Here is a 25,000-nt window from a genome sequence, read left to right as displayed (position 1 = left end):
GTGAGAGAGGGAGGGTGAAGGAGAGGGCTAGAGGTGCATATGGAGAGAGAGAGAGAGGGAGGGAGAGAGGGGGAAGAGGGAGAGGGAGAGAGAAAGAGAGGGCTAGAGGTATATATGGAGAGAGGTGTGGTGCAGAGTTGACACAGGTTTGACAGGGCTTGACTGAAGTGTTTTCTGGAGCATTTTAGACAGACCGTGGCTCATAGAGTCCACTGATTAGGTAGGAGCAGGCAGGACAGGCAGGGAGGGAGGGGGTCTGTGTCTGCCCGCTCAGCCCAAGGCTAATGAATGATTAACAGAATGTGAACACACATGCTTTATGAACTCAAAAGCAACAAAAAACAACCTGATTTCTGAAGAGCATTCACTCTATATCCACTGATATTATGCAGGATATTTGCATATCAAAGTCATATGAAATATACAAACAGATGTGGAGCTTGTAATAGGTGAGGGGGGGATGATTTCCCCTTATGGACAATGTTGGACAATAATACCAAGTAACCATTGTTCATTGTTTTACTTTAGTTTCTACTTAGGAAAGATTTATCCACGAACATTAGATTTTCTCTCGTTTTACATAGATTTTGTAAGTGCTGTAAAATACCAGCCATCTCCCTCACCAACTCCTCTTGTGACATCTGTTTTATTTTGAATGTTACTAAAGAATTTGGCAAGGAGGTTATGACAGTGTTAAGTAGTAGGCAGCTCCTACCTGGAAAGCAAAACATTGATTTGTTGACCTTTTAAGAGATGTATATGATACTGAACCGTACGTCAATATTATTTTACAGCAACATTCCTCGCGTATCCTCTCTCACACTCTTAACTCGACACACCTGCTTAGTTACGCTTCAGCTGATCTCTGAGTGTTAGACGATGGACTTAATAATGACATACAGGGTTAGGTGAGTGAATGGCAGGAGAATATCACATCATAGCTTTTTTTATGATGAGCTTCTGTAGAATTACACTGAGTGCCACTCCAAGTCAGGCCGGAATAGCAGATATTCAGATCTTGCCACAATGTGTTTGTGTGGTCTGTAGTCACAATCTAACAGGGTGCAGTGCTGTGTAAGATTGTCAGCTACATATTTATATAAGTACTTTATTTTCCAAAGTATAAAGCTTCCATTAAGCTAGCTTGACTCTGATTTAACACAAGAAATAAAAAGATGTAAAATGGTTAAAGGTGACTCATGGGCTCTGATTTCATTTAGGTTTGACCTCTTTCTCAGTGGCTGTTTTGTCAGCTTTGTGAAAAATTGGTGCAAGAGGACCAGTGTCTTTCCTGTCTTCTGCCACACGGGGGTGCTGTCTCAGTGTGCTACCAGTACCGAGAGATACAATGGAAGGTAAAACTGGAAATATCCTGGATAATATAAATATAAAATATAATCTACATAGTTGAGGTGTACAACAGTGATATCATTGGCCACAGCTGGTGTGGTGTAGGCCTGCTTCTACTCTGACTAGTTTTTTATGAGCAAAATACTAGCTTATATTGTGAATAGCCAATACAAATGCTTTCATGACATGACCTGAAAATAGGTGAATATCACCATCCTATTCCAAAGATTATAGCATGAATTTATGAAATCTCCCTCTAAATCTTGTTACAGTATACCTGTGCCCTTCTCATCATCTCCCCTTGTGTCTCACTCACTCTGTATGTAGTGGGATGGGGAAAAGCGCCTGTTTCACACACTAAGTCACTCTAATGAGGCTTTTGTCTCATCAGAGCCTCTGGCACAGATCCGCCCCAACCTTTAAAACACAGATAAAAACTCTCAGAGGGCCGCTGTCGGCCTGTCAAGCACCAGGTGCATTAAGGATAAATCAGGACGTTCCATCTCACCACAAATCTCCTCAAACAAGCGCTCTGTCTGAACACGTTTCCGTGGCAACACAGTTGCTTCGGTTGCCGTGGCAGTGGGGAAAGTTCACGTGTAATGCTTTTTGGCAGCAACGCATCCCTTCTTCGGTTCTCGTCCACTGTCCTCCTCCTTCAGCACACTGCCCGTGGTCATACATGTGCACACACACACACGTTACACACACACACACACACACACACACATCTACTAACTGGAGCAGCGGCGGACCCGAGCACCAGGGCTGGGATGAGCGAGGAGCTGTGAGCTGCCCAGCGCAGCGTAGACGAGGCCTGTTATGTAACAGCCCTGTGGAGGGAATAATGGCCCAGTTCTTGGGAGAGCAGAGCAGAACAAATGATGCACGGTGAGTGATGAACCTGGAAGATATCTCATCTCCAACGTGCAGTATACTGAACAAATGATGTGCGGTGCAGCACGCGTGATGAATCTGGAGGATTTCTCATCATGACCACACACACAGCACTCCATAGACACCTGCAGGTGCCATCTCATTTCTCAGCATTAGCCTACCACATAGAGTCACATCAGTTGAGATTATTGACTGAAAACTGTCTGAAATGATACTTTTAAATGGTTGAATAAAACACCATACAGACGACAGCCGATAGAAAACACCAGAAAAGAACAATGAGGGAGGAAGAAAAGAGAAAGATGTGTTGATGCTACATGCACTTGAGGCTGTACCATTCAGTGAGCCACTAATCAAAGACAAAACGGCATTTTGAAAATGGGTTAATGTGAATGTTTCCTAATAGCTGCCATAATAACACCATCATTTACCATTTAAGATCTGGATAGACTCACTGATAGAATTTTTTTGCTTCCCTTTAATAGAGCCCATATTTTCCACCGTCTCTATGCCAAACTGTATTTTGGCAACAGGGAGAGATGGTGTTGATGGAACAGAATCAAGTGACTTTAGCTTCGCTCTCACATATTTAGGACTCTCTGTCTGCAACAGAGATCCCTCTGAACAAGGAGACATTAAAGTCTATACGATTTGCCAGACGACAGCGCATATTGTCTGTCTCCCTGTGAAACTCATTATTGCTCCTTAATGACTGACTTTGCCTCAAGGTGTAAGGCATTTGCGCAAAACATAAATAAGAAAAATATATATAAAAAATAATAAACACTCCCTTCAGCTCTCTTGCAATGAGTATGCCTGCGCATAGACAAAGACTGGACATGTGAGAGAAATATCCTGGATAATCTCCATCAACAAGAGTGAATGATTGACAGAGAGTATTGGGGATGACAATCACTATATAACTGCCTGAGGAGAGATGAGGAGATATTACAGAGAGATGAGAGATGGGAGTGTGGAGACAGCAGAATGGAGGCTTGTGGAGAAATGTGTACTCCGTTCCTTCATGGTCCTCTGTGATTCTGACTCATGGCTGAGTCACTGTCCAAAGCAGCAGCCCGTGATTCAGTGTGCATGAATCTTTTACTGATCAAGAGATCTATTCTCTCGCTGTCTAGCTCGCCATCTTTCTGCTCGATACGTCTGTGGCTGTCTCCTGTCTTCTTCAAAGAAAATGGTGTCTTTTGAACACTTGGAAGACATGGCTTGCTGTATGTCACATGCTACCTTGTATGCTCACATGTGCGCACACGCTCACATACACACACGCACGCACACGCATACACACACACACACACACACACACAATTCAGAGGCTCAGTGTATAGGTTAAGCTGTGTTGGTCAAATGCAGGATTTTCATTTTACTCTACCCTTGAAAAAGGCCAGACCAATCCCAGTTCACATGTGCGTAGCATTTTAAAGGCATTTCTGCAAAGCTGATTTCCTCTAATGGAAGGATGAATTTGTCATTGCTTCTCATGCCTCAGTCTGAACCAGTCTCGTAGATGACAGTGGGCTGCAAGGGAAGAAACACAAAGCACAGCCCCGACGGTGAATGCCAGCTTATCGGCCTCTGACTTTTCCAGGTATTCATTAGTAGCGGAGACTGTGATACAGGGGACGTGCAGCAGAAACAGCTCTAAGAGGATTTAGAGGACCTGAGCGCAGAGTTACTAATGTCGACATGAACTGACTCTTTGTGGAGCTGGCGGGCTGCTGTGCAGAGTGTTAGTGCTCCTGTGGAGTGAACCTGGGGCAGAGGTGGATTGAGTTACCATGACTCCCACAGAGCAGCCCGGTCGGCCGAATCAACAGACGAGCCAGGAGGGGACGGGAGTCCACTAATATCAATAAATAATATTTATAATAATAATGATTATTATTATTGATAAATTATTATTGTGTCAATAATAATAATAATAATAAACCTTGGCAATAAACTGTCACTGATTCTGATATCCCACTGAAATGGCTTTCATGTGACTAGTTGAATGAATTTCCCTTGAATTTCCCCTTGGGGATCAATAAAGTATCTATCTATGTATCTATCTAGTTAGATAACACATGGCAAAAACAGTCTGGAGACCTGGTTGTCTACTGGCTGTAAAATGGACATAAAATGCTGACCCCCTGCAAGTCTTTGTGCTCATTGTGTAATCACCAGCAAAGATAGTGGGATGGAACAACAACAACACACTAAAAGTTGAGTTTATGGCATGTTGCAAATGGTGAAGGTCATATTTTTTTCCAGAGGACACTCCCCCTTTGGTATTTTTTTACTTGGTGTAAAAAGTTCCATGCCGACACCCACCTAAAATCTCCTTTCAGTGAGATGCTAGTCTGGCGCACAACAATAGCAACAACCCTCACACACCAGGGAGGACAGGCCAGACACTGACAAAAGGAGATTGATGCCATAATTTCGAAATCAAAAGCGGCGGTAAATGCTAATAGCAAAAAAAAACAGATGTACAGCAAAGATAGGCCTATATTGTTTCCTGACTAGCGATGCAATTTATTATCATGTTGAGGTTAGGCGAAGTAAGAAGTAACATTAGGAATCTCTGATTGATTAGACCAGACCAATGATTTCAAAGTTAGCGCAAAGTCTATCGCTTTGGCCTTTCCAATCATGAGAGGCCAAATTCTCTTCACAAAGTGAAACAAAGTAGTGAGTGAGTCTGTTATATACCAGGCTAACAAAATGTAGCTTATCTTTTTATATATGTGATGTTCAAAATGTTTGAGTCAATTGTCTTATTCTTGCTTTTGGTATGTCTGTTTGTAAGTTGATATGATATTAAAGCAAAATTTGTGTGCAGCAAAAAAATGGTATATCTACTGAAACAAATTAGCCTGGCTTTCACCAGACCAAGCTTAATCTTTTAAGATTGAACATTAGTCTGGGGAGTCTGCTCTGTATTTTCTACTGCACAAGAGGTGTGATCAATGGGCATAGTTCAAATAGATCACTGAAGTTCACCTACAAAAAAGCTACCACCATTATCGCACCTGTGAAACTCTCTTGGGGACAAAGAAATTGGAAATGCAGACATGTTGCACTACACAGCTTTGTCTACTGCCTTCAAGTGGATACTGTGATCTTCGGAAGGTGAAAACGGCACCTTTTGATCTTTGCTACCCCTAACTTACAATGCAACTTGCCATAGGTAGTTAGCTTCAATCAACACCTGGATCTCCTTCCATGGGCATATGGCAGCTTTGGTTCCTTTTAGTAGGTGAACTTGAGAGGTCTATGACTCTTGGATAGTCCTTCAATCAATCAGACCAATGATCCGGTTGTGCCAGGTAGATAAGCCAGTTTGTGATTGGTCCCCGCAGATTTGTAATGGAAGCGAGATAGAAAAATGTGGAGGTTTCCAGCTTGAGCTGCAGGGCGAAATCAAATCACTGGCAGATTGGGCTGGGTTTACCCAGTCTACAAGCATAGTTCAATCAAGTATATTTCATGCAGTTCATTCCAGTATGTATACAAATCATTGGAATGTGCAATTAATCCATAAATAATTGAATATAAATATTTTTTGTTGTCATCTGTTATTGTTTTAGTGGTGTTGTTATGTTATATTTGTGAGGGAGACAGGCGTGTTGATGATTGTTATGGGTAGATTTCTATGCTGAGTAATCTGTGCGCTTTGGCAGGGTTGTCGTGGCAGGCAACGTCTCCTTGACAACAGTGAGAGCGCTACTGGAGATGTGAGATAAGATTCAGGTGTGAAGTTCCTCTCTGAGGACGAAATGAGTTTCCCATCGCAGAGAAAATGTGTGTGTCTGTATGTAAATTCCTTTTTTTTATGAATGTTAATTATCTGTCTTTCTATCTTTCTATCTATCTATCTATCTATCTATCACTCACACACGTATTTCCACTTTTATTTTCCTTCAACATTTACTTTGTCATTTTTGGGATATTGGTTCTGTGGGGATTACAGAGTTCATTAGGCTATAGGCTGCTGGTAGGATCCAGTCAGGAGCACACTCACCTGTTGTAACATCCCCACAAACAGAGGGAGTTATGGGTAATGCTGAACTTCAGTATCCAAGTATCTGTTTTTATCAAAACTTTTTCAACATGTTGTCACTATTCTCTGCTGTTTCTTATGTCATCAATGGTTTATTAAAATGCATTATGCAAGTGCATTTCTGTTGAATAGTTTGATTAACCCCAATGTGACATCTAAATATTTTGAATATCTTCGTAAATAATGCCTCGTTCGTACCGACAGTACTCTGTGACCTCAAGAAACAAGAGATCTATGCTAAAATTGCCAAGATTCTCCTTCGGTTTTTGGCATAGATTCAACAAGGAGCTACTGTAGAGAATGTTCCTCAGAGATTTTGGTCCATATTGACATGATAGCATGAAGCAGTTACGCCACATTTTGTTGGCTGAACATCTACGATGTGAATCTCCTGTCCCACATCCCAAAGGCACTCTAATGGTTAGAGAGCTGATAACTGTGGAGGTCATTTGGGTACTTTGAACTAATTGCCATGTTGAAGAAGCCCGTTTGAAATGCTTTGTGACATGCTGTGTTATCCTGCTGGAACTTGCCTTGAGATGATAGGTAGGTACACACTGTGGTCATAAAGGGATGGGCATGGTCATCAACAATACTCAATAACAATACAATCAGCAAAACAATGAAGGCGGGTGGGTAGGTGGGGACTGAATTTGCTGAATCTACAAGGCTCAGATAAGACTTGGGACTTGCTCTTGTTGTCTCAGGTCACATGACCTTTCCTAGACCCGAAATGAACCTTGTGACACACACACACACACACACACACACACACACACACACACACACGCACACACACACACAGAGACAGACACACACTCTCTCTCTGTCTCTTTCTCTCTCACACTCTCTCTCTCTCTCTCTCTCTCACACACACACACATCATTTGAGACAAAAAGAGGATTACTAACACCACATGACTCTTTGAGACATTGTAACTCCTGCTCAGTGGTGCCAAAACATCACTCTGTCTCTCCCTATAAGCCACAAGCCATCACAATAACCTCACAACATACACAACATTCTGTCTATTAGCAATGCATGTGCACTAATATACTGTTACAACAACTTTGCATTTATAAAGACATATACTGTTTCAATCATGCTGAACTCCAACCACCTGTCACAAAGGATAATGGTGTGTGTGTGTGTGTGTGTGTGTGCCTGACTAACCACATGCCTGACTCCCATCCCCCTCACCAAACCCTCTATGTGCAACTCAGCAATTCAAAAAATGGCTATCCGAGGAGGACAGAAAGGGCTACCAAAGACCTCCTAAAGTGGTGTACCCAAACCGCCTTGAACCTCTGGCACTCAGCAGATCAACCTGGCAAGCCACCTGTCTCATGGCTACCGATCAGATAAACAACATCTGTACTAACAGGACGACTGAGAGACATGCCCAACAACACCAGCAGGCAACCAGTATCACCCCAACATAATGAAGCCCTTGCTCCACCTGTGGGGGCAAGTGTGTGGCTCACACATCAGCCTCCATAGCCACATGAAGTGGCACCAGCGCCAATGGTATTTACCCTCCCCCTCCCTGGAGCAAAGGTCATCATCGGACATGATGGAAAGCTAAGAGAGCATGGCACTGTGTGTGCAAGCCCGTGCAAAATCACTTGAAGTGTTTGTTGTGTTTTACCTGACCAATACTATGGTAAACACAAAACTTGGAAGATACTTAAGCGGTCATCTGGTGAAATAGTTCAAATGCCTTCAGCGTGGCGAAGGCTTTTGAGTTGAAGCACGTTTGTGGGGGGTTTTTTTGGTCATGATCTGCCCATAATATATCATATAAAATGAAAAGGCATTTGAACTATTTCACCAGATGAGTGCCTAGATATCTTCTAAGTTTCCATTTGATCAAGCCCTCAACCTGAAAGCACCATTTCGACAACAAAGACATTGTTCCAGGCAGCACTCCAACTCAGGATTTTTTTTACTATGGTAAATCCTTAAGCTTATAGTGATACTATCTTATGTCTACCACAAATAAGTACAAACACACCAACTCTTCATTTTAGTGGCAGAAAATATTGAGGAGGTCATGCTGACTTAGTATGTCAACTGAGGTTGCCAGCAGTTTATATCAATTAATATGTAGCTATCAATCAATATGTAGCTCTTACAATCCATGTGAGACATAAAACAGTTGCTTGTAAAATGAATGAGATGAATTGTGCAGGAGATATATCAGCACTGACTTGCAAAGGATCTGGTGAGGAAGGACATTCTTCAGATGCCCCAAGGGTTAAGATCATTCCCTTTCAATATGAGGCATGACAAGGGTCAAACTGAACAAAGCAATTTGGTTGGGTTAGGGGAGGAGGGACGGAACTGACCTTGCATCTCATTTAGGTTTAAGTGGAGGATATACTAGAAGACCGAACAATGAGGTGAAATAAACAACCAGTTTCGAACCTGACACAATTCTCCAAAAAAATGAATGTACGTTGTATGAAAAATTAACGTTCTCTGTGTATATCTATGACACCACTCACGTCACAGTATTTCATTTAGGGCATTTCAGAATTCTGTAAATGCATAATGGTTCATGCACTGCAGCTTCGGTTGCCAGGGTAGTTACGTCAGAACACCTCCCTCACGCACTTCATCCTTCCCCGTTGCTAGTCGGGGAGCGTGGATGTGTGTATTGTGTGTGCGGATGTTAGGCGGCACGTTTCGAAAAGCGCATGCGCTTTGGCCGCCGGTCTGAAGGCAAAATGTGCTCATTAAGCTTGCGGGAAGCTATCTCTTTAAGAAGTACACTCCTGTTGCACCGGGAGGCTGGTGTTTTTCCACTCTCACTGATATCACACGCGCGCCCGTTATAAGGAACTGGAGTCCGGAAAATAAAAAAACGCGTGCGAATTATTGTGTTGCGAGCGCTCCGTTACCTACTCTCCGCACAACAAGTAAAAGGCAAGAAGGGAAGGACCGAAGAGCACAATAAAGTAGTCGACAGGTAAAAGTACCTCACCTTATGTTTATTGGCTATTAGAAAACTGAGATTTGAATGTGATTATGGTCAACAGTAAAACTCATTATTATGTTGACTGAAACTGATTGTATATCGGTCAGTGTCACTAAAGATTGTTTGTGCTTGGACAGGCTGGCTGTCAAATTAGTTGATGTACTCCTCAAGGAGAAGGTTGCATGGTGTTGTAAAGCCATGTAAAATTTGTTTCCGTTCTCTTCCAGACGATTTCAGCTCATTTGGTCTTTTTGTGTTGTTCATCACAATAGCGTGAATCACCTTCACATTCCATTTTACGCACAGTCGCACAAATGGATAAAAAAAAAACACTTTATGGTCATTGTTACAAGTTCTGGAAAGGGAGTTCTCAGCCGTTTCAGTGCATCTCATGCTCTCTCTCAACTGCCATCCTGGATAACCTTACGAGATGAGCGCGGCAACACCAAGGGTTGCGCGCTAATGTCAGAGCAGCGCATCTACACGATGTTTTCGCGAAAATGTCGATATTCATCCAGATATACATATTCAGCATTGTGCTATCTGAATAGATTTCTTTGTTAAGTCTCGCCTTTGTTTCACTGCTTGAGCCGAAGCCAGATGTGTAACCCCCTGATCGGGACATAGGCTACCGCCTTAGAAAAAACACGGATTTAATTGAAGGCGGTTGTGCAGGGCATCTTATGTGACAATCATGAAGGAGGAAAATCTATCTATTTCCCATTAACCGTCAAGATATTAGCGGAAGCGCTCTCTGATCGTGAAGCAGGGAGTCTGAAATAAGACGCGATTGATTGAAGCGTGTCTGGGTTTTGTTCCAAAACGTGGTGAACTCTTTATTCTGTGTTGTTTCGACTTGACGTGGAATTATACAGCCAAAAAAATGCATTACGCTTACGCGAAGATGCATTATGCTTATGTTAAATAATATCATTAAAAATAATAGTAATAGGAATATGTCTGCGCAAGGAGTGCGTTTTCATCCCAATTGTAATATGTCTTGCTCTGGGAGCGTAGACGGAGACGAGTGAAGAATGAGGCCATCGGGTGGGTGGGTCATGTTCCACCGACATGATTAGCCTCCTATATGGGCGTGTTATATCAACCTTACTAGTTGTGGAGAACAGGTGTGCCATTAAAGCGCACACCGCATGGTATGAGATGTGAGTCACGGTCCAATTTTGAATGAGAGAACTGGTGGTGACCTTGAGGTATCTGTATGAACACAAAGCCTTTCATCGCTTGTCAACATCCTAGGATGGTCATAAATGCATCTCTGTCTGACCTCATATGATCACTAAACACCATGTTGGTCACCGACTGTTTTCTGTGTGGAGAAGGTGACCCCTGAACGACGAACGTTTAGAGTGCTGTTGGCTGTTTTGAATCTCCTCTTCATTTGTTGAAATGCATGGCTGGATTGGGCGTCTTGTGAACATATTAGTTCCTCGCCAGTAGAATACTGGGTGGCTCAGTGTCTGTGAGCCCGTGGTACACAAATGCTCCGTCTGAAATGATCGTGCAAGGCTGCTTGACTCATTTCACCAGTTCGGTCACACGTGTACAAACCTATTTCATACACTGATACTAAAGGAGGCAACTCTTGTGTTGATCTCAAGGGCTTGTGGTCAGGGAGATGCAATTCATCAGCAAATCTGTTTACATCAAACGCGCATAATCAGGGCAAATGCCCTTGTCCGGTATGTTTTTTCAGGAATGGCTGGTGGTCGACGAGCTAGATTTTTTAGAATATTTTTCTACACTCGCCTGTGCTTTGTGAGGCCATGTCATAAACTATCTTTCAGGATGGCCTGATTGTGTTCATATCTTAGTTGGTCCAAGTCTTCTGATACGATAATATGCCAGAAAGTGTCTTTGGGGTGGACAGCTTAATACTGATATTAGTGCTGGCTGGTTGATTTGCCAGAGATGTTTATATTCATTGATTGGACAGGTCGAGTACATTCTAATTAGACCAAAATCACATGCAGCTTGAATTTGACAGTTGAATTAAAACGAATGTGTCAGTTATATTTGTTTTTTCCTCTTTTTTTTCTGTCTTTTTGCTTTCAATTGCCACTATGACTATGCAATTTGTTCCATATTGAGGAGGAGAAGTAACATTTTCTCCTTCCTGAAACCCATACTGGTGGTGGTGCTTATTCCTGGTCACTCTGTGGATGTGTGGACTTGAATGTAAGGCAGACTGATAGCCATCCTGTGGTATGGTGGTTGGCATGCAGTTGGTATGAGCATCACAGTGAGGTGCCATCTGTCCAAATGCCTATGCTCTGGCTCAGAGCTAAGGCTCCCAAATCCAGTGGAGTTTCATTTAACATGGCACCCGTGTTGCCGCCGTGACAAATTGGAGGATTTGAATGAGTGTGGAATGGTTTTAAAATGGAATGCAGGTGGTACATTTTTCTAAGTGTGTGTGTGTGTGTGTGTGTGTGTGTGTGTGTGTGTGTGTGTGTGTGTGTGTGTGCCTCGTTTTTGTGTGTTTGTAGTTGGAAAGTTGGGGTGGGAAGGTATATGATGTAGGTCAGAAACATCCTATCAATCAGGACTGAGAGCAATCTTTATCTGCTGTCAATCACATGCCTCCTTGCCAGAGAACACTGAAAGGAACCTAATGTGTTTTGTATGTAACTCACCTGTGTGGATCACGGTGCTTTTAAATCTGAGAAAAAGATTTGTTTTAAGTATTAGCATTTGTTAATTGTGTGACGGGATGTCATTGCGTCTGCATTTTGCCCTCGTCTCTTGTCCCACCGTGTCTGACCGTGCCTTCCTCTCTAGTCTGTGCTAGCTTTCACATTTTGAGTTAAATGTAGTTCATCTTCGAGTTTAAACGAGTTCAGCCTCCAGTGTAAAGTTCAGTTTTCTCCAGGCATCAGTTCAAAAATGTCCAGGTTTACTTAAGGCCAGTGTGCGTCATTTCATTCTCCATTTATTTATAACTTTAGCACTAGTATGGAATGAAGAGGTGATGGCGCTTGGTGAGTAGGATATTGTGTCTAATTAGTCAGTGAAGGTCGGGCAGTGTCAAGAGGTTGTGACAATGTATTGTAGGCGTTTCTATTCTCAGTGCGGCTTGACATAGCGGGTAGAAAGTTAGAAAAGGGTTCCATGGAGTGTATCGGGACGGCAATGCTGTTTTTTGCATGACAACTCTCATGTTGTATACATGGGAATTGACTCACACACAAACACACACAGAGACAGAGAATGTTGTCTTCTTGTTTTTATGGGGTTGACAAGGCGTCGAGTGACCTGGTTTGGAAGTTGACAATAATTGTAGGCGATTAGATAAGACCTTTATTGGGCGTTCAATTGTGTGTGAAAAAGGAAGGGATGAGGAATGTCAGACTGATAAGACAATCTTCATATAGTCTGTATAGTCATTTGTGTCTATCTCTCAAACTGAAACACACTGGCAGGTCAAGGACTTGACACAGTTCCTGTGTGTGTGTGTGTGTGTGTGTGTGTGTGTGTGTGTGTGTGTGTGTGTGTGTGTGTGTGTATACTGAATGGCTGTATGTTAGAGATTTGTCATGTGCAGGAAAGAGAGACCAGGTTAGAGTTCAGTGTTAATACCCTCTCTAGACTTCCACCCCTCACCCCATGCGAAAACACACTCTCTGGTGCAAAGGCTCTTGAGTTTGTAACACTGAATAGCACATAGTCCACACACGAGTTGGAAAGCTTATCCTTTCATGTTGTTGGGTTAGAACAGGGGTGTCAAACTCATTTTCACCGAGGGCCACATCAGCCCAATGGTTGCCCTCAAAGGGCCAGATGTAACTTCTAAGATTTGTTGCACCAGCCACAAAATCTTTAGCATCGGTAAAACTTCTAAAATCGAGAAGAGCAAAAGGTATCAGCATGACATGTTCTTTTTTATTATTGTTATGTTTTGTAAAAACAAAACACCACTGTCATTTCCATACAGTTTGACTTTTCAATGAGGGTCACTGGTCAGTCAGGAAGAGATCATGGATTCTTTTTTTTCGTATTTCTGAGTTTTTAGATTCGAGTATATATTCAACTTTACTGTCATTGCACGAGTGAAATACCAGTAACGAAATGCAGTTTTACATCTAGCAAGTGATGCAAACGAGTAGGCTAACTGTCATGTCAAAAAGTGCATCCATATGAAATGCGTCACTAGCCTACACCGTTCCATACACATACAGTAGAAGCGAACGGTCCCGGTGGACTTCTTCTTTGAAGTTTTAAAGTTGAAAGGTGTTGTGTGGATTCTATGTTGTTCGTTTTAAACTGAAATGAAAATGCAAAGCAACAGGGCGATTACTATAAACTTCTAGCATACCTCTGCTTGCCTGATATGAATGCACCTCTTCTCGGTCAGAATAGGCTTATTTTCGCTTTTGGCCAAACAATCACTTGCTCGATTAGCAAGGATTTAGAGCTGGATTTTTTGGATAATAGGACTACACACAATTATACATGCCTTTTAAACGTAGACGTAAACGTATCACGTAGTTTACAACTTACATCGATTCCCCTCTCAAAGAAGCATACGCACTTCAAACAATCATGCGTTTCACAGGCAGGCTAAACCGAGCGCGTGATTTAGGCGCTCCGTTCGCTAAAATAGTTTAGAATACTGGTCTATTTTGTTTTCACACGTACACGTTGCTATCACATCTGATGTAGCCAGTTGCACTGATCATAGAGGAAGGTGGTTGATGTTGCCTCCCTGTCAGTCTCACATGCGTGCATTGTATTGCAGTGTATTGCCTATACGCAAAAACTGTATCGGACCTTTTAAGCTCTCGCGGGCCACATACTGTATCAGACCCTTAAAGCTCTCGCGGGCCATATGAAATGACGTGGCGGGCCGCATCTGGCCCGCGGGCCTTGAGTTTGACACCTGTGGGTTAGAATACTTTCGAAGTTTTATTTTTTGTGCTTGATGGTCTATTGGGCCCCCACCATCGTCTTCAAGGCAGTGCTGCCACCGTCGATTCCAAAACACCTAACCTTAACCCTAACCATAACCCTAACCTTTGCTTAACCCTAGCGCTGCCTTGAAGTCAACGGTGGGGGCCCAAAAGACCATATATTTTTTTGGCAGTGGAATTACGCTAGGATAAAACAAACACACCAATAATTTGACAGGGGAAAAAAACAAAAAAAAAACACACCTTCATACCTGTACAGGCTAAGGCTAATCAAGGAAGCTATGGTTAACAGAGAAAAGTCATAGAGACAGATGACGAGTAAAGATAGACAGGCTCAAACAAGGAGCAAACAATAGAAATATCCCCCAGCAGTTGTAATTCTTGAATAACCTAATGCTCTGAGCGGCAAGATGATCTCAGGTTCTGACATAATTAAACTACCTTTGTTACCTTTGTTTTCATCTTTAAGCATGACTGTGGGTTTTAGCAATCATTCCAGGACCAGACAGAGTTGCATTTGATTAGCAAACCAGGGCAGCCAAGTGATTAAAAAGAGACTCAATTAAGGCAGACCTTTTAACTTGTTTTTTCTTACATATTTGTCCTCTTCATTCCAATTTATTTGTTTAAAATTTTAAGGGAGAAAAAGATGCTTCTTTTGATACAGCAATCAGTCTTTGAGTATTTTGAGTAAAGAGCAGTGACAAAGCATGTAGAACATAGTCTACTGTACTGTAGATCCAGCAGTGCTGATCTCAACCCTAAGCTTCTCTAACTGGAGCCATATAAGGCACCTCCTGGATTCCACCTCCTTAGATTCCTGAGGTAATATTAATGACCTCGGAATCTAATCTAAACAGGTCTGGCAACGTCTTGTTATTCTGTAATTAAGTGTCTCCGATCCCTCAATGGCCTGACCCTCTTCCCATACTACAATTGATTGGCGGGTGGCGGTCGCTTACATGTCAGTTTGTTTCGTTTCCCCAGGTTTCTGGGGTGATGCCAGTGTTTTGTTTTCTTCTGAGTGATGTTGGACGTTTTGTCTGTTGCCAAAAGATTGCCATTTGAGAGTTTATGGCGACAACAGTTTCGATTATCACAGTGGCTGTTCTCCTTTACGAACCTCATGATAGTTACAATTCCGTGCAGACTTTTATCTGAAAACAGTTACATTTTCAAGATACCATTTCAGGGTTCCGTGTGAAATGTCAAATCGAGGGTGATCTTACTCATCTCTTCCTATCAGACTGAAAAGAAAAAAAAACGCTGAACGTTTTTAAATCTGGAATCCTTTCTCTTATCTCACAGCATGGCCCAAAAAGAGAAGCTCCAGTATTTGAAGGACTTCCATAAGGACACGCTGAAGCCGTCTCCGGGTAAGAGTCCCGGCTCGCGGCCAGAGGACGAGGCGGAGGGCAAGCCTGCACAACGTGAGAAATGGGCAAGCAAGATGGACTTTCTGTTGTCTGTGGCCGGGGGCTTCGTGGGCTTAGGGAACGTCTGGCGTTTCCCTTACCTCTGCTACAAGAATGGCGGAGGTGAGCAACATTATCATTATGTTACAAACATTATCTCAATATGGGAAGGAGTTCTCATTGCAAAGTACTAAAGTAATCAAACTATTCATTTGTATTCTTATAAAGGACACTAAAAATGACGGATTATCATTATGTTACAAACATTATCTCAATATGGGAAGGAGTTCTCATTGCAAAGTACTAAAGTAATCAGTAATCATTTGTATTCTTATAAAGGACACTAAAAATTACGTTACTGTACTGAAACTGACCCTAGGCAGATGGGCTGGACCCTTGAGTCGTGGATCTGTCCGAGGTTTCTTCCTACATGTATCCCCAATTCTAGGGAGTTTTTCCTCGCCCCTGTCACTCATGGGCTCTCTCTGAATGTTTAACACTCTGTAAAGCGCCATGAGGCATGTGTAATGTTTTGGCACTCTATAAGTGAAATTAAATTGAAATTGAAATTGAAATTGAAATTGAAATTAATCTTAGTACTCTTTAGTCAGTCCCTACCATTAGTATTAAGTGCATATAGTGCCCAAGGATACACCATTTTATAATGTCCTTTTCATTCTTCGTGAGCAACAAACGCTTGATTCTCATTTCTGTTTCCTCTTGGTTTATTTCAGGTGCATTTCTCATCCCCTACTTCATCTTTCTGTTTGGTGGAGGGCTGCCTGTGTTTTTCCTGGAGGTAGCCCTCGGTCAGTACACTTCTGAGGGAGGCATCACCTGCTGGGAAAAACTGTGTCCCATTTTCACTGGTGAGTCGGGGGGGGGGGGGGGGGGGGATTGGGGGGGGGAGGAGGCTAGAGACGGGCAGGGATTGGAATTAAACGATTCGGAAGAATGGGAATAAAAATGAACTGAGGAGCAAAGATCAGACAAGAGTGGGGCTTCTCGTCCACGCGTGCGTTATCCGGTGCAGGTCAGCGTGCTTGTTTTGGGTGGGTCTTCTGTGCGCGCGTGCGTGTGTGTGTGTGTGTGTGTGTGTGTGATGACGGGGCGGTCATAATGGTGATGTTTGTGAGTTCAGTGATGGTGATGTTTGTTAGTCCTCCTCCTCCGCTCGCTCCTCTCTGGGCGAGGAGCTCCTGTTGGGTTTATTGTGGCACCGGTTGCCAGGCAGCAGCGAGACAGGCTGTTCTCCTCAGACGTTCGTCCCTCTCCCCAGATTATTCGAGCTAAGCTTGCTTTGTCATGCATCTTTGTCATCAGGTTAAATACACACTACCTTACACGCCCTCTCAATGTGGCTTAATGTTTTGCCTTTTTACTTAGCCAGGTGTCCTTGTTCGGAGGCTAGGTAGACATTTTAGACATAACTGTAGCACACAAAACTTTCTCTTTCTCCCTATCGATCCATTTATCTCTCTCTTGTTATTTAAAATTGTTTTTGTGAAAGGTTTTTGAAAGTCATAGTCGTATGCTCTTTTCTTCTCTTTTTTCTGTCTACCTACCAGTGACTGCTTCTCTCTCTCTCTTGCTCGCTCTCTCTCTCTCTCTTTCTCTCTCTCTCACACACACTCACTCACTCTCTCTCTCTCTCTCTCTCTCACACACACACACACACGCACACACGCACACACACATTCAGACTCTTAACATATTCTGTATTGCCATGGCAACTGTGATGGAATATAGAGCTGAGATGCCTTGCGAAGAGCTCTGACCCAAAAGCTTAAAGAGAGGTTTTTATGCAGACAGTCCACACAGCAGACTGCTTTTGAGACCATGGAGAGTCCCGTTGCTAAAGCTAAATGCTTCTGCGCTGTCTTTGCCTGGGGCTGAATGTGACAGGTTCACATTACCACCGAGATGCGTGTGGTCAACACCCGTTCTGCATTTCAGCAGTTTTCTGCCTACTCTGAGATATTTCATAGTGATAAAAACAAACGCAGACTGCGAGAATGAAAGAAACTGTCTGCCCCCAGTCAGACAGTTTTGTGCTATTTTTAAGAAACAACTTCCTGTTTTAAATCGTCTTATTCCAGTCGGCCAGAAAGTCTGTCAGTATTGGGCGGTTGCTAATCATTTGGGATATCATTTGATAGAAAAGCTGTATGGTAGGAGCAGGCCTCCCTCTGTCTCTTGTGTTGCTTTGGCCACACTTTGCATATAAACATGTTTTATTGCACATAAACACATGTTTATATGTCATAAAACACATTTATATGCAAAGTGTGGCTTTTTTCTGTTCTGAATTAAAGAAAAGCCCCATCAATATAGACAGATGTTGTCCTTAACATTGCTGTTGAATCTAGCCAGCAACAATCTAGATGAGCTTTTACACAAGTGTACAAGATACAATATGTTGATTGAAGTGAGCTCAACATCACCTGAGATACGTTTCAGATTCCTTAAACAGAGGCAAACGTTCACAGCGAAAATGTTGGTTTGGCATTTTTGTACCAATTTGAATGAGTTTGTGTAAACATTCCATCTTAGTGTAACTCTACGTCCAACTTCCAACATGTTCGCGGAGGACTACCTCCTCAAACTGTTTGCGAGAAATCTTGGTATGGCATGTTCGTCTCAATTTGAATGAGTTTGTGTAAACATTCCAACTTAATGTAACTCTACGTCCAACTTCCAACTTGTTCACAGAGAACTACCTCCTCAAACTGTTGGTCAGTGTTCGAAAACGTTTTTGGAAAACTCAAAGCAAACACAAAATTGTTTGCGAACGTTTGCCCATGTTTGCGAATTTGAACACACCTCTGTTTTGCTCTCTTGGATGAAAATAGAATGCTTGCCATATCCATATCCTGTTTAATTACCTGTCGAACTGTAGTTTGAATAAAAATCACTTGCAGTGAACTCATAACAGCAGACAAACACTTTGTTCAATCCAGCTGCAATGATGTACAGTATTAGCTGTTGAGCTAACTGTCAGATGGTCTATGGTGGTAAACCTGTGTTCAGTGCCACAAATCAAAGTATAGAGGGCGGCAGGACAGTGCTCAGGCTGGCGTTTGGCCATGAGATGACAGGGCATCAAAATCAAAATGCATATATGTATGTGCCCTTTTCTTAAATTGCTTTATGATTGTAGCTATTGTAATGGATCCATTTGACACATGTCCCTGTGAGAGAATGATGTCTATCAAAATTATAGAGAAGGACATCTGAAAAAACAATTAGGCAATAATAAGGCAAAGCTGCCAGCTGCCATTTTGACAGTATAGAGTCAGCTGTCGTTTTGCCCTTTGTTTAACTCTAGACTTCTCAACGTATGGAGGATGTAGACACACACACACACACATACACACACACACACACACACACAGAGAGAGAGAGAGAGACACAAACACATGGATGAATTAGCATTGATGCCAATTCCCAATATGTTAGAGGAACAGCACAGGTGGCAGATTATATATCCCCACTTGTGTGTGTGTGTGTGTGTGTGTGTGTGTGTGTGTTCCAAGTATTTTCCCCACCCCACCCATTGGATTGTGGATGCCAGCTGTCTCTTTGTTTGTTCCATCACACACCCTGTGTGTGTGTGTGTGTGTGTGTGTGTGTGTGTGTGTGTGTGTGTGTGTGTGCGCGCACGCGCGTGCGTGAGTGTATAGTGCGTGAGTGTGTATTTAGTATATGGGTGCCTATGAGACGTCGACATTGATTATAAATAGTGCATAAGTTCAGAGGGCACAGAAGTGCGTTATCCAGGCTCTTGTGAAAGCGATCCAAAAATAGCCCCATCATCACATAAAGCCCTGAACACAGGAGCTGGGGAGTGATGTCAGCCCTGTCTTGAACCCTAAAACACAGCGTCCGCCCCGGCTCTCCCAGTAGGATCACGCTTATTAAGCCAAATTAATGAGCACCTCTAATGAACCGTTGGAGCATCTTTTTTGAAATGGTAATTAAAAAAAAAAATGCTTTTCTGTCTCTGTCGCTCTCTTGTTCCTCTCAGGCATCGGCTATGCCTCCATTGTGATCGTCTCCCTGCTTAATATCTACTACATCGTGATCCTGGCCTGGGGGCTCTATTACCTCCTGCAGTGTTTCCAGCCAACACTGCCCTGGGCTACGTGCAGGTAAAGAAAGCTAGCACAAGCACAAAGCCAAACACTGCACGCCGTCACTCACACACCAGATGCACGCGAGCTGTAAACAGAGACATTGTTATGTGTTACACTAGCTGCACAACATACTATGTGTATTAGGAGCATGAGAAGCTTATGTGACCACACTCTAGATAAGATCTCTAGCTAGCTGCTTTACCTTGACCGCTACGGTTACCAAGCAGGTTGCTTTGAGTATGCATCTGACTTGTGGTCTTGCGGTGTAGATGCCGTGACTTAAAATAGTGACTTCTCCGAGAAATACTCTCACACACACACATAACTTTACTGTACCTTTCCCAACTGTTAGCTGCGGCTTGTACATTGATTTTGATATCACGTTATGAGGTTAATACACGGGGGGGGAGTTGATTTGGTATTAATATGCTTTTGCTTCTTGCATAAAACGCTATCCTGCGGCTTATACACAATGCGGCTAATACACATGAAATTACTGAATTCATGTAGTGAAAATACTAAAATATACTTTACTCAAACACATAACTCTGCTGTATGTGTGTATGCAAAAGCAGTCTGGCACCAGCTGATGCTGATGCTGATGTTGATGTTGATGTTGATGTTGATGTTGATGTTGATGTTGATGTTGATGCTGATGCTGATGTTGATGCTGATGTTGATGTTGATGTTGATGTTGATGTTGATGTTGATGCTGATGCTGATGTTGATGCTGATGTTGATGTTGATGTTGATGTTGATGCTGATGCTGATGTGTTGATGCTTGCTCCACAGGCACAGCTGGAACACTGACACCTGTGTGGAGGACACTGTGCGCAAGAACAAAAGCCTTTGGCTGGTGGCTAACGGCACCAACAGCACCAGCGTGGCTGCTGCTACTCTCAACTTCACCTCACCTGTTACGGAGTTCTGGGAGTAAGTAGCCGCGCACACACACACACACACACACACACAGACACACACACACACACACACACACACACACACACACAGACACACACACAGACACAAAGTCACAGTCAAAGTACAAAGACACACAATCACACATACTCACACTCACCACTCACACCCACTCTCTAACACACACACACACACACACACACACAGTCACAGATACAAAGACACACAATCACACTTACACACACACACACACACACACACACACAGACACAAAGTCACAGTCAAAGTACAAAGACACACAATCACACGTACTCACACTCACCACTCACACCCACTCTCTAACACACACACACACACACACACACAGTCACAGATACAAAGACACACAATCACACTTACACTCACACTCACTCTCTAACACACACACACACACACACACATACACACACACACACACACACAGTACAAACTCGTGTGTGCTACTTCCTTCCCCAGGCATAATGTGTTGTCCATCTCCTCTGGCATTGATGAGATTGGCCCCATCAAGTGGGACCTGGCCCTGTGCCTGCTGGCCGTGTGGGTCATCTGCTTCTTCTGCATCTGGAAGGGGGTCAAGTCCACCGGCAAGGTCAGGAACGGCCATCTCCACTTGCCTTGTTTACACTCATTAACGTTGCTGTTGTTATTTTGTATATTTGTTGCCGTTCATATTTTTACCTTCTTTTGCTAGTCCTTAATAATTGCGAGTCGCGACGGATGACTCAATTAGATGATTTTAATGAATTCCTAAAAGCTAATTAATGCTCTCTGTGCTTGTGTTCTACCATTCCCTCACACACTCACTTGCTCACTCACACACACACACACTCACACACTCGTTCTCTCCTTTTCCTTGCTCTGTCCATCCCTCTGTGCTGGCTCAGGTGGTGTACATCACGGCCACGTTCCCCTTCGTCATGCTCCTGGTGCTTCTGATCCGCGGGGTCACACTGCCGGGCGCCTCAGAGGGCATCAAGTTCTACTTGTACCCTGACCTGGAACGCTTGAAGGACCCAGAGGTCAGACCCTCCCCAGCCAATTAGAACCTTGTATTCACACAGATGTGAAGTGTGACCAGGTGTTGTGACCTGCCAGACTTGACCCATCCATGTCTTCTTTTTTGGATATTCAGGTCTGGATCGATGCAGGAACTCAGATTTTCTTTTCTTATGCCATTTGTCTGGGGGCAATGACATCACTGGGGAGCTATAATAAGTACAAATACAACTGCTACAGGTGAGACGTTTACCTTTTCTCCTTCTCTTTCTCTTGCTCTTTTTCTCTCTCTCTCTCTTTCTTTCTTTCTGTCTGTCTTTCTTTTTGTCCATCTGCTCCCCTCCCCCCACCCCAACCCTCACCCCACTCTTCCCCATTGATGAAGCCCTGCGTTGGTGTGTGTGTGTGTTGTGACTTAGGGACTGTCTGCTGCTGGGATGCCTCAACAGCGGAACAAGCTTTGTGTCTGGCTTTGCTATATTCTCCGTCCTGGGCTTCATGGCACAAGAGCAAGGGGTGGCCATCTCAGATGTGGCAGAGTCAGGTATGAGGTTGGAGGGTCGGTCGGCTGAAGGCCACAGACCAAATTAGAACCAATGAACTGACAATAATATCAGTGATCATGTCAAAAATACCAAAAAGCCAAACAGGACGGACACACGGACACAAACTGACTGGTATAAGTGGGATTGGTGCACAGAGCTACTGTAGCAGGGCATGAGAAGAGGTTGGCTGCATATTCTGGTGTATATTTGAACAATGGTTCAAATATACTTTGGAATTGGGGTGTGTATGTGTGTGTGTGTGTGTGTGTGTGTGTGAATGCATGCGTATGCATCCATGTCTGTGTGTGTGTGTGTATGCGTGCAAATGTGTGTGTGTGTGTGTGTGTGTGTTTATTCAGACCAGCGGTATCTCCCTTTAGAGTATATCCCTGTGTGTGTGCAGTTGTGCTCAAGGATGTTGGTTTGCATGTTTTTTGCGCTAGCCATCTTTCAAGCACGCCACAGCTGCCTTCATGCGATCTGACCGGGACACAATGCTCGGATCACAGCATCAACCTGCCAAACGGGGACCACTTTAATTGGTCGACACCAGAGGCATAACAGGCCTTCTCTTGATCGCGATTCTGCTCCTTTGTAGTTGGGAGTCGTTCCGGGCCACTGTTGTCACCGGCCTCCTCTTGGCAGTCTGGCTCATGGGATCAGTGCCTTTGCCAAAGGAAAATCTAATTCTCACTGAACTGACATGGGAGCATGCTATCCTGCTGGACAAGTGTGTGTGTGTTGTGTGTTGTGTGTTGTGTGTTGTGTGTGTTGTGTGTGTGTGTGTGTAGATCTCTTCTTTGTCTCTATTAACTGTGTGTGTGTGCGCGTGTGTGCGTGTGTGCGTGTGTGTGTGTGTGTGTGCTCCGTTCAAGCACAGTGTGCTCAGACACAATTTGAAGTAATGTATGACGCAGCCAAGTGACCTTTCTCTTCTGTTGTCCTTCTTCTCCTCCTCCTCCTCCCCCTCTTCTTCTCCTCCCCCCATCTCTCTCTCTCTCTGTCTCTCTCGCCCCCCCCCCCCCCCCCCCCTCCTCCTCTCTGCCTTCTCTCTCTCCTCCCGCAGGTCCTGGGCTTGCTTTCATTGCCTACCCTAAAGCAGTATCAATGATGCCCATGCCGTCCTTCTGGGCCATCCTCTTCTTCATCATGCTGCTGCTGCTGGGATTGGACAGCCAGGTCAGCTGACACCCATGACGTCATCACACCACAGCCACACTGAGCCCACCACGGTCCAGTGTTGCCAGATTGGGCGGGTGCCCGCCCAAACTGGGCTTCTTTTGACTTCGTGGGGTGGGGGAAAATAAGCTGTAGGCGGGAAAATACAATTTTACGTTTTATGGTTCTTTTTTGGGGGCGTTTTTTTTTTGCTGAAGATGGCGGGTTTTTGAACGTGATTGGGCGGAAATCACTCAACCCAATCTGGCAACACTGCCACTGTCCTATACCCTAGGTGTAGTAGTAGCAGAGAGCGTTAGCTCTCAGCTAACACAGTGTCAGCTGTAGGGGTGAATGTAGACTATTTTAGTTGGGAAGTGCTGAGACAACTGAGATTGTGAGGGTGTAGCTTTACAGCAAGTTGTCATTGACTTAAAAATAGAGGTGATTATTTGGACACATATGACGGGAGATCCGCTAACAAAAGATGACACCACTCTGTTATACAGCCCTCCTGAAATGCACTGTGCATACCGAGGAAGGAAATTTCATTAGGCGCAAACTTCAATGAGAAGCATGCGTCAATGGATTGGAATGCTCTTTACCGTATTTAAGTGTAAGCATTTTCATTGACTGGCTTGGAAAAGGTCCCTCAGAGTCTCCTCGAATAGTGCAAGTCAACTTTACAAGCTTGCAAGCATGCGTTCCAACCGAGCAGCATCTCTAATTTAAGCACTGGGGCTAGCTACACAGGCTACGCTAACAAAGACGAGCATTAGTCTCAGAGAAGTGGTGTTAGCCACATTTTCATTTTCGCCCATAGCCAACAGAAGTGTAGTTTCATTCATATTTCTATGACTGAATAACTTACAAGCTCACAAGATCGCATCTATTCCCTCTGAATGAAACTGATTTGAAACATCAACATGAAAATTGTGGTGCTATGTGATATCTATCTAAACCAATAAGTAGCCAATGCATACTGTATACCCTTAAGTCAATACTTTGTGAGAACTTTTTTGCTTTATGTAAAAGATTATATCTAGTGTAAGGTTTTGTGGATTGTGTGTTTCGCAAAGATACCCTATAGTTTTAAACACAATGCCTAGGCAGATTGAACAGACAAAGTGAGGATCACTGATGCAGGCATTACAGGCATTGCTAAGTTTTAAACACTCATAAGAACATTTGCTTCTCTGTGTGTGTACTGTACAGTACGTGTGTGTGTGCATATGTATGTCTGTGTGTGTATGCGTGTGTGTGTGTGATTCCGCAGGCATGTGTGTGTGTCTGTGTGTGTGTGTGTGAGTGTCTGTCTGTGTTTGTGTACGTGTGTGTGAGAGAGAGAGCGGGATCCGTGATCCAATTTCCAATGTGTGGAGGTAATTTTATTCTATGCAAACTCAGCCCTGTTGTGAGCCAGCCGCTCTCTCCCCGCAGAGGTCCTAATCCCTGTGCAGCCAGGGCACACACATGCTGCTGGCAGCCCAGCTATTTCCACCGGCCCCGCTGTGCGCATGTGTGTGTGTGTGTCAGACGGCGCCGCAGATTCCCATCATCCACGTACACTGCCTG

The 25,000-nt window shown here is 43.7% G+C and overlaps 2 protein-coding genes across 4 annotated transcripts in view; both read left to right on the top strand.

Moving 5' to 3' along the window:
* abtb1 (ankyrin repeat and BTB (POZ) domain containing 1) overlaps positions 1-1,191 on the top strand; it is a 9,132-nt gene extending 7,941 nt beyond the window's left edge. Inside the window, exon 12 of the mRNA XM_062531461.1 lies at positions 1-1,191. This exon is cut by the window's left edge and continues 297 nt beyond it. The gene's annotated coding sequence lies outside the window, so the exon portion shown is untranslated.
* Positions 1,192-9,059: 7,868 nt separating this feature from the next.
* Positions 9,060-25,000, top strand: part of slc6a6a (solute carrier family 6 member 6a) — a 21,108-nt gene continuing 5,167 nt past the window's right edge. The window contains exons 1-10 of one of the 3 annotated variants that reach the window (XM_062531459.1): positions 9,060-9,281; positions 15,527-15,756; positions 16,368-16,502; positions 19,661-19,784; positions 20,562-20,702; positions 21,183-21,315; positions 21,611-21,745; positions 21,859-21,962; positions 22,142-22,266; positions 23,334-23,446. In XM_062531459.1, the coding sequence (XP_062387443.1) occupies positions 15,528-15,756; positions 16,368-16,502; positions 19,661-19,784; positions 20,562-20,702; positions 21,183-21,315; positions 21,611-21,745; positions 21,859-21,962; positions 22,142-22,266; positions 23,334-23,446 (1,239 nt within the window). In that variant the 5' untranslated portion in view covers positions 9,060-9,281; position 15,527. Of the gene's footprint in view, positions 9,282-10,421; positions 10,502-12,205; positions 12,290-15,526; positions 15,757-16,367; positions 16,503-19,660; positions 19,785-20,561; positions 20,703-21,182; positions 21,316-21,610; positions 21,746-21,858; positions 21,963-22,141; positions 22,267-23,333; positions 23,447-25,000 lie in introns of those variants that run through there. The other 2 variants (XM_062531458.1, XM_062531460.1) reach the window with 2 other exon arrangements.

The sequence above is a fragment of the Sardina pilchardus genome, chromosome 3, assembly GCF_963854185.1.
Source record: "Sardina pilchardus chromosome 3, fSarPil1.1, whole genome shotgun sequence".
NCBI lineage: Eukaryota > Metazoa > Chordata > Actinopteri > Clupeiformes > Clupeidae > Sardina > Sardina pilchardus.
The sequence above is the reverse complement of the archived record's forward strand: the minus strand, read 5'-3'. Positions and strand labels throughout refer to the sequence as shown.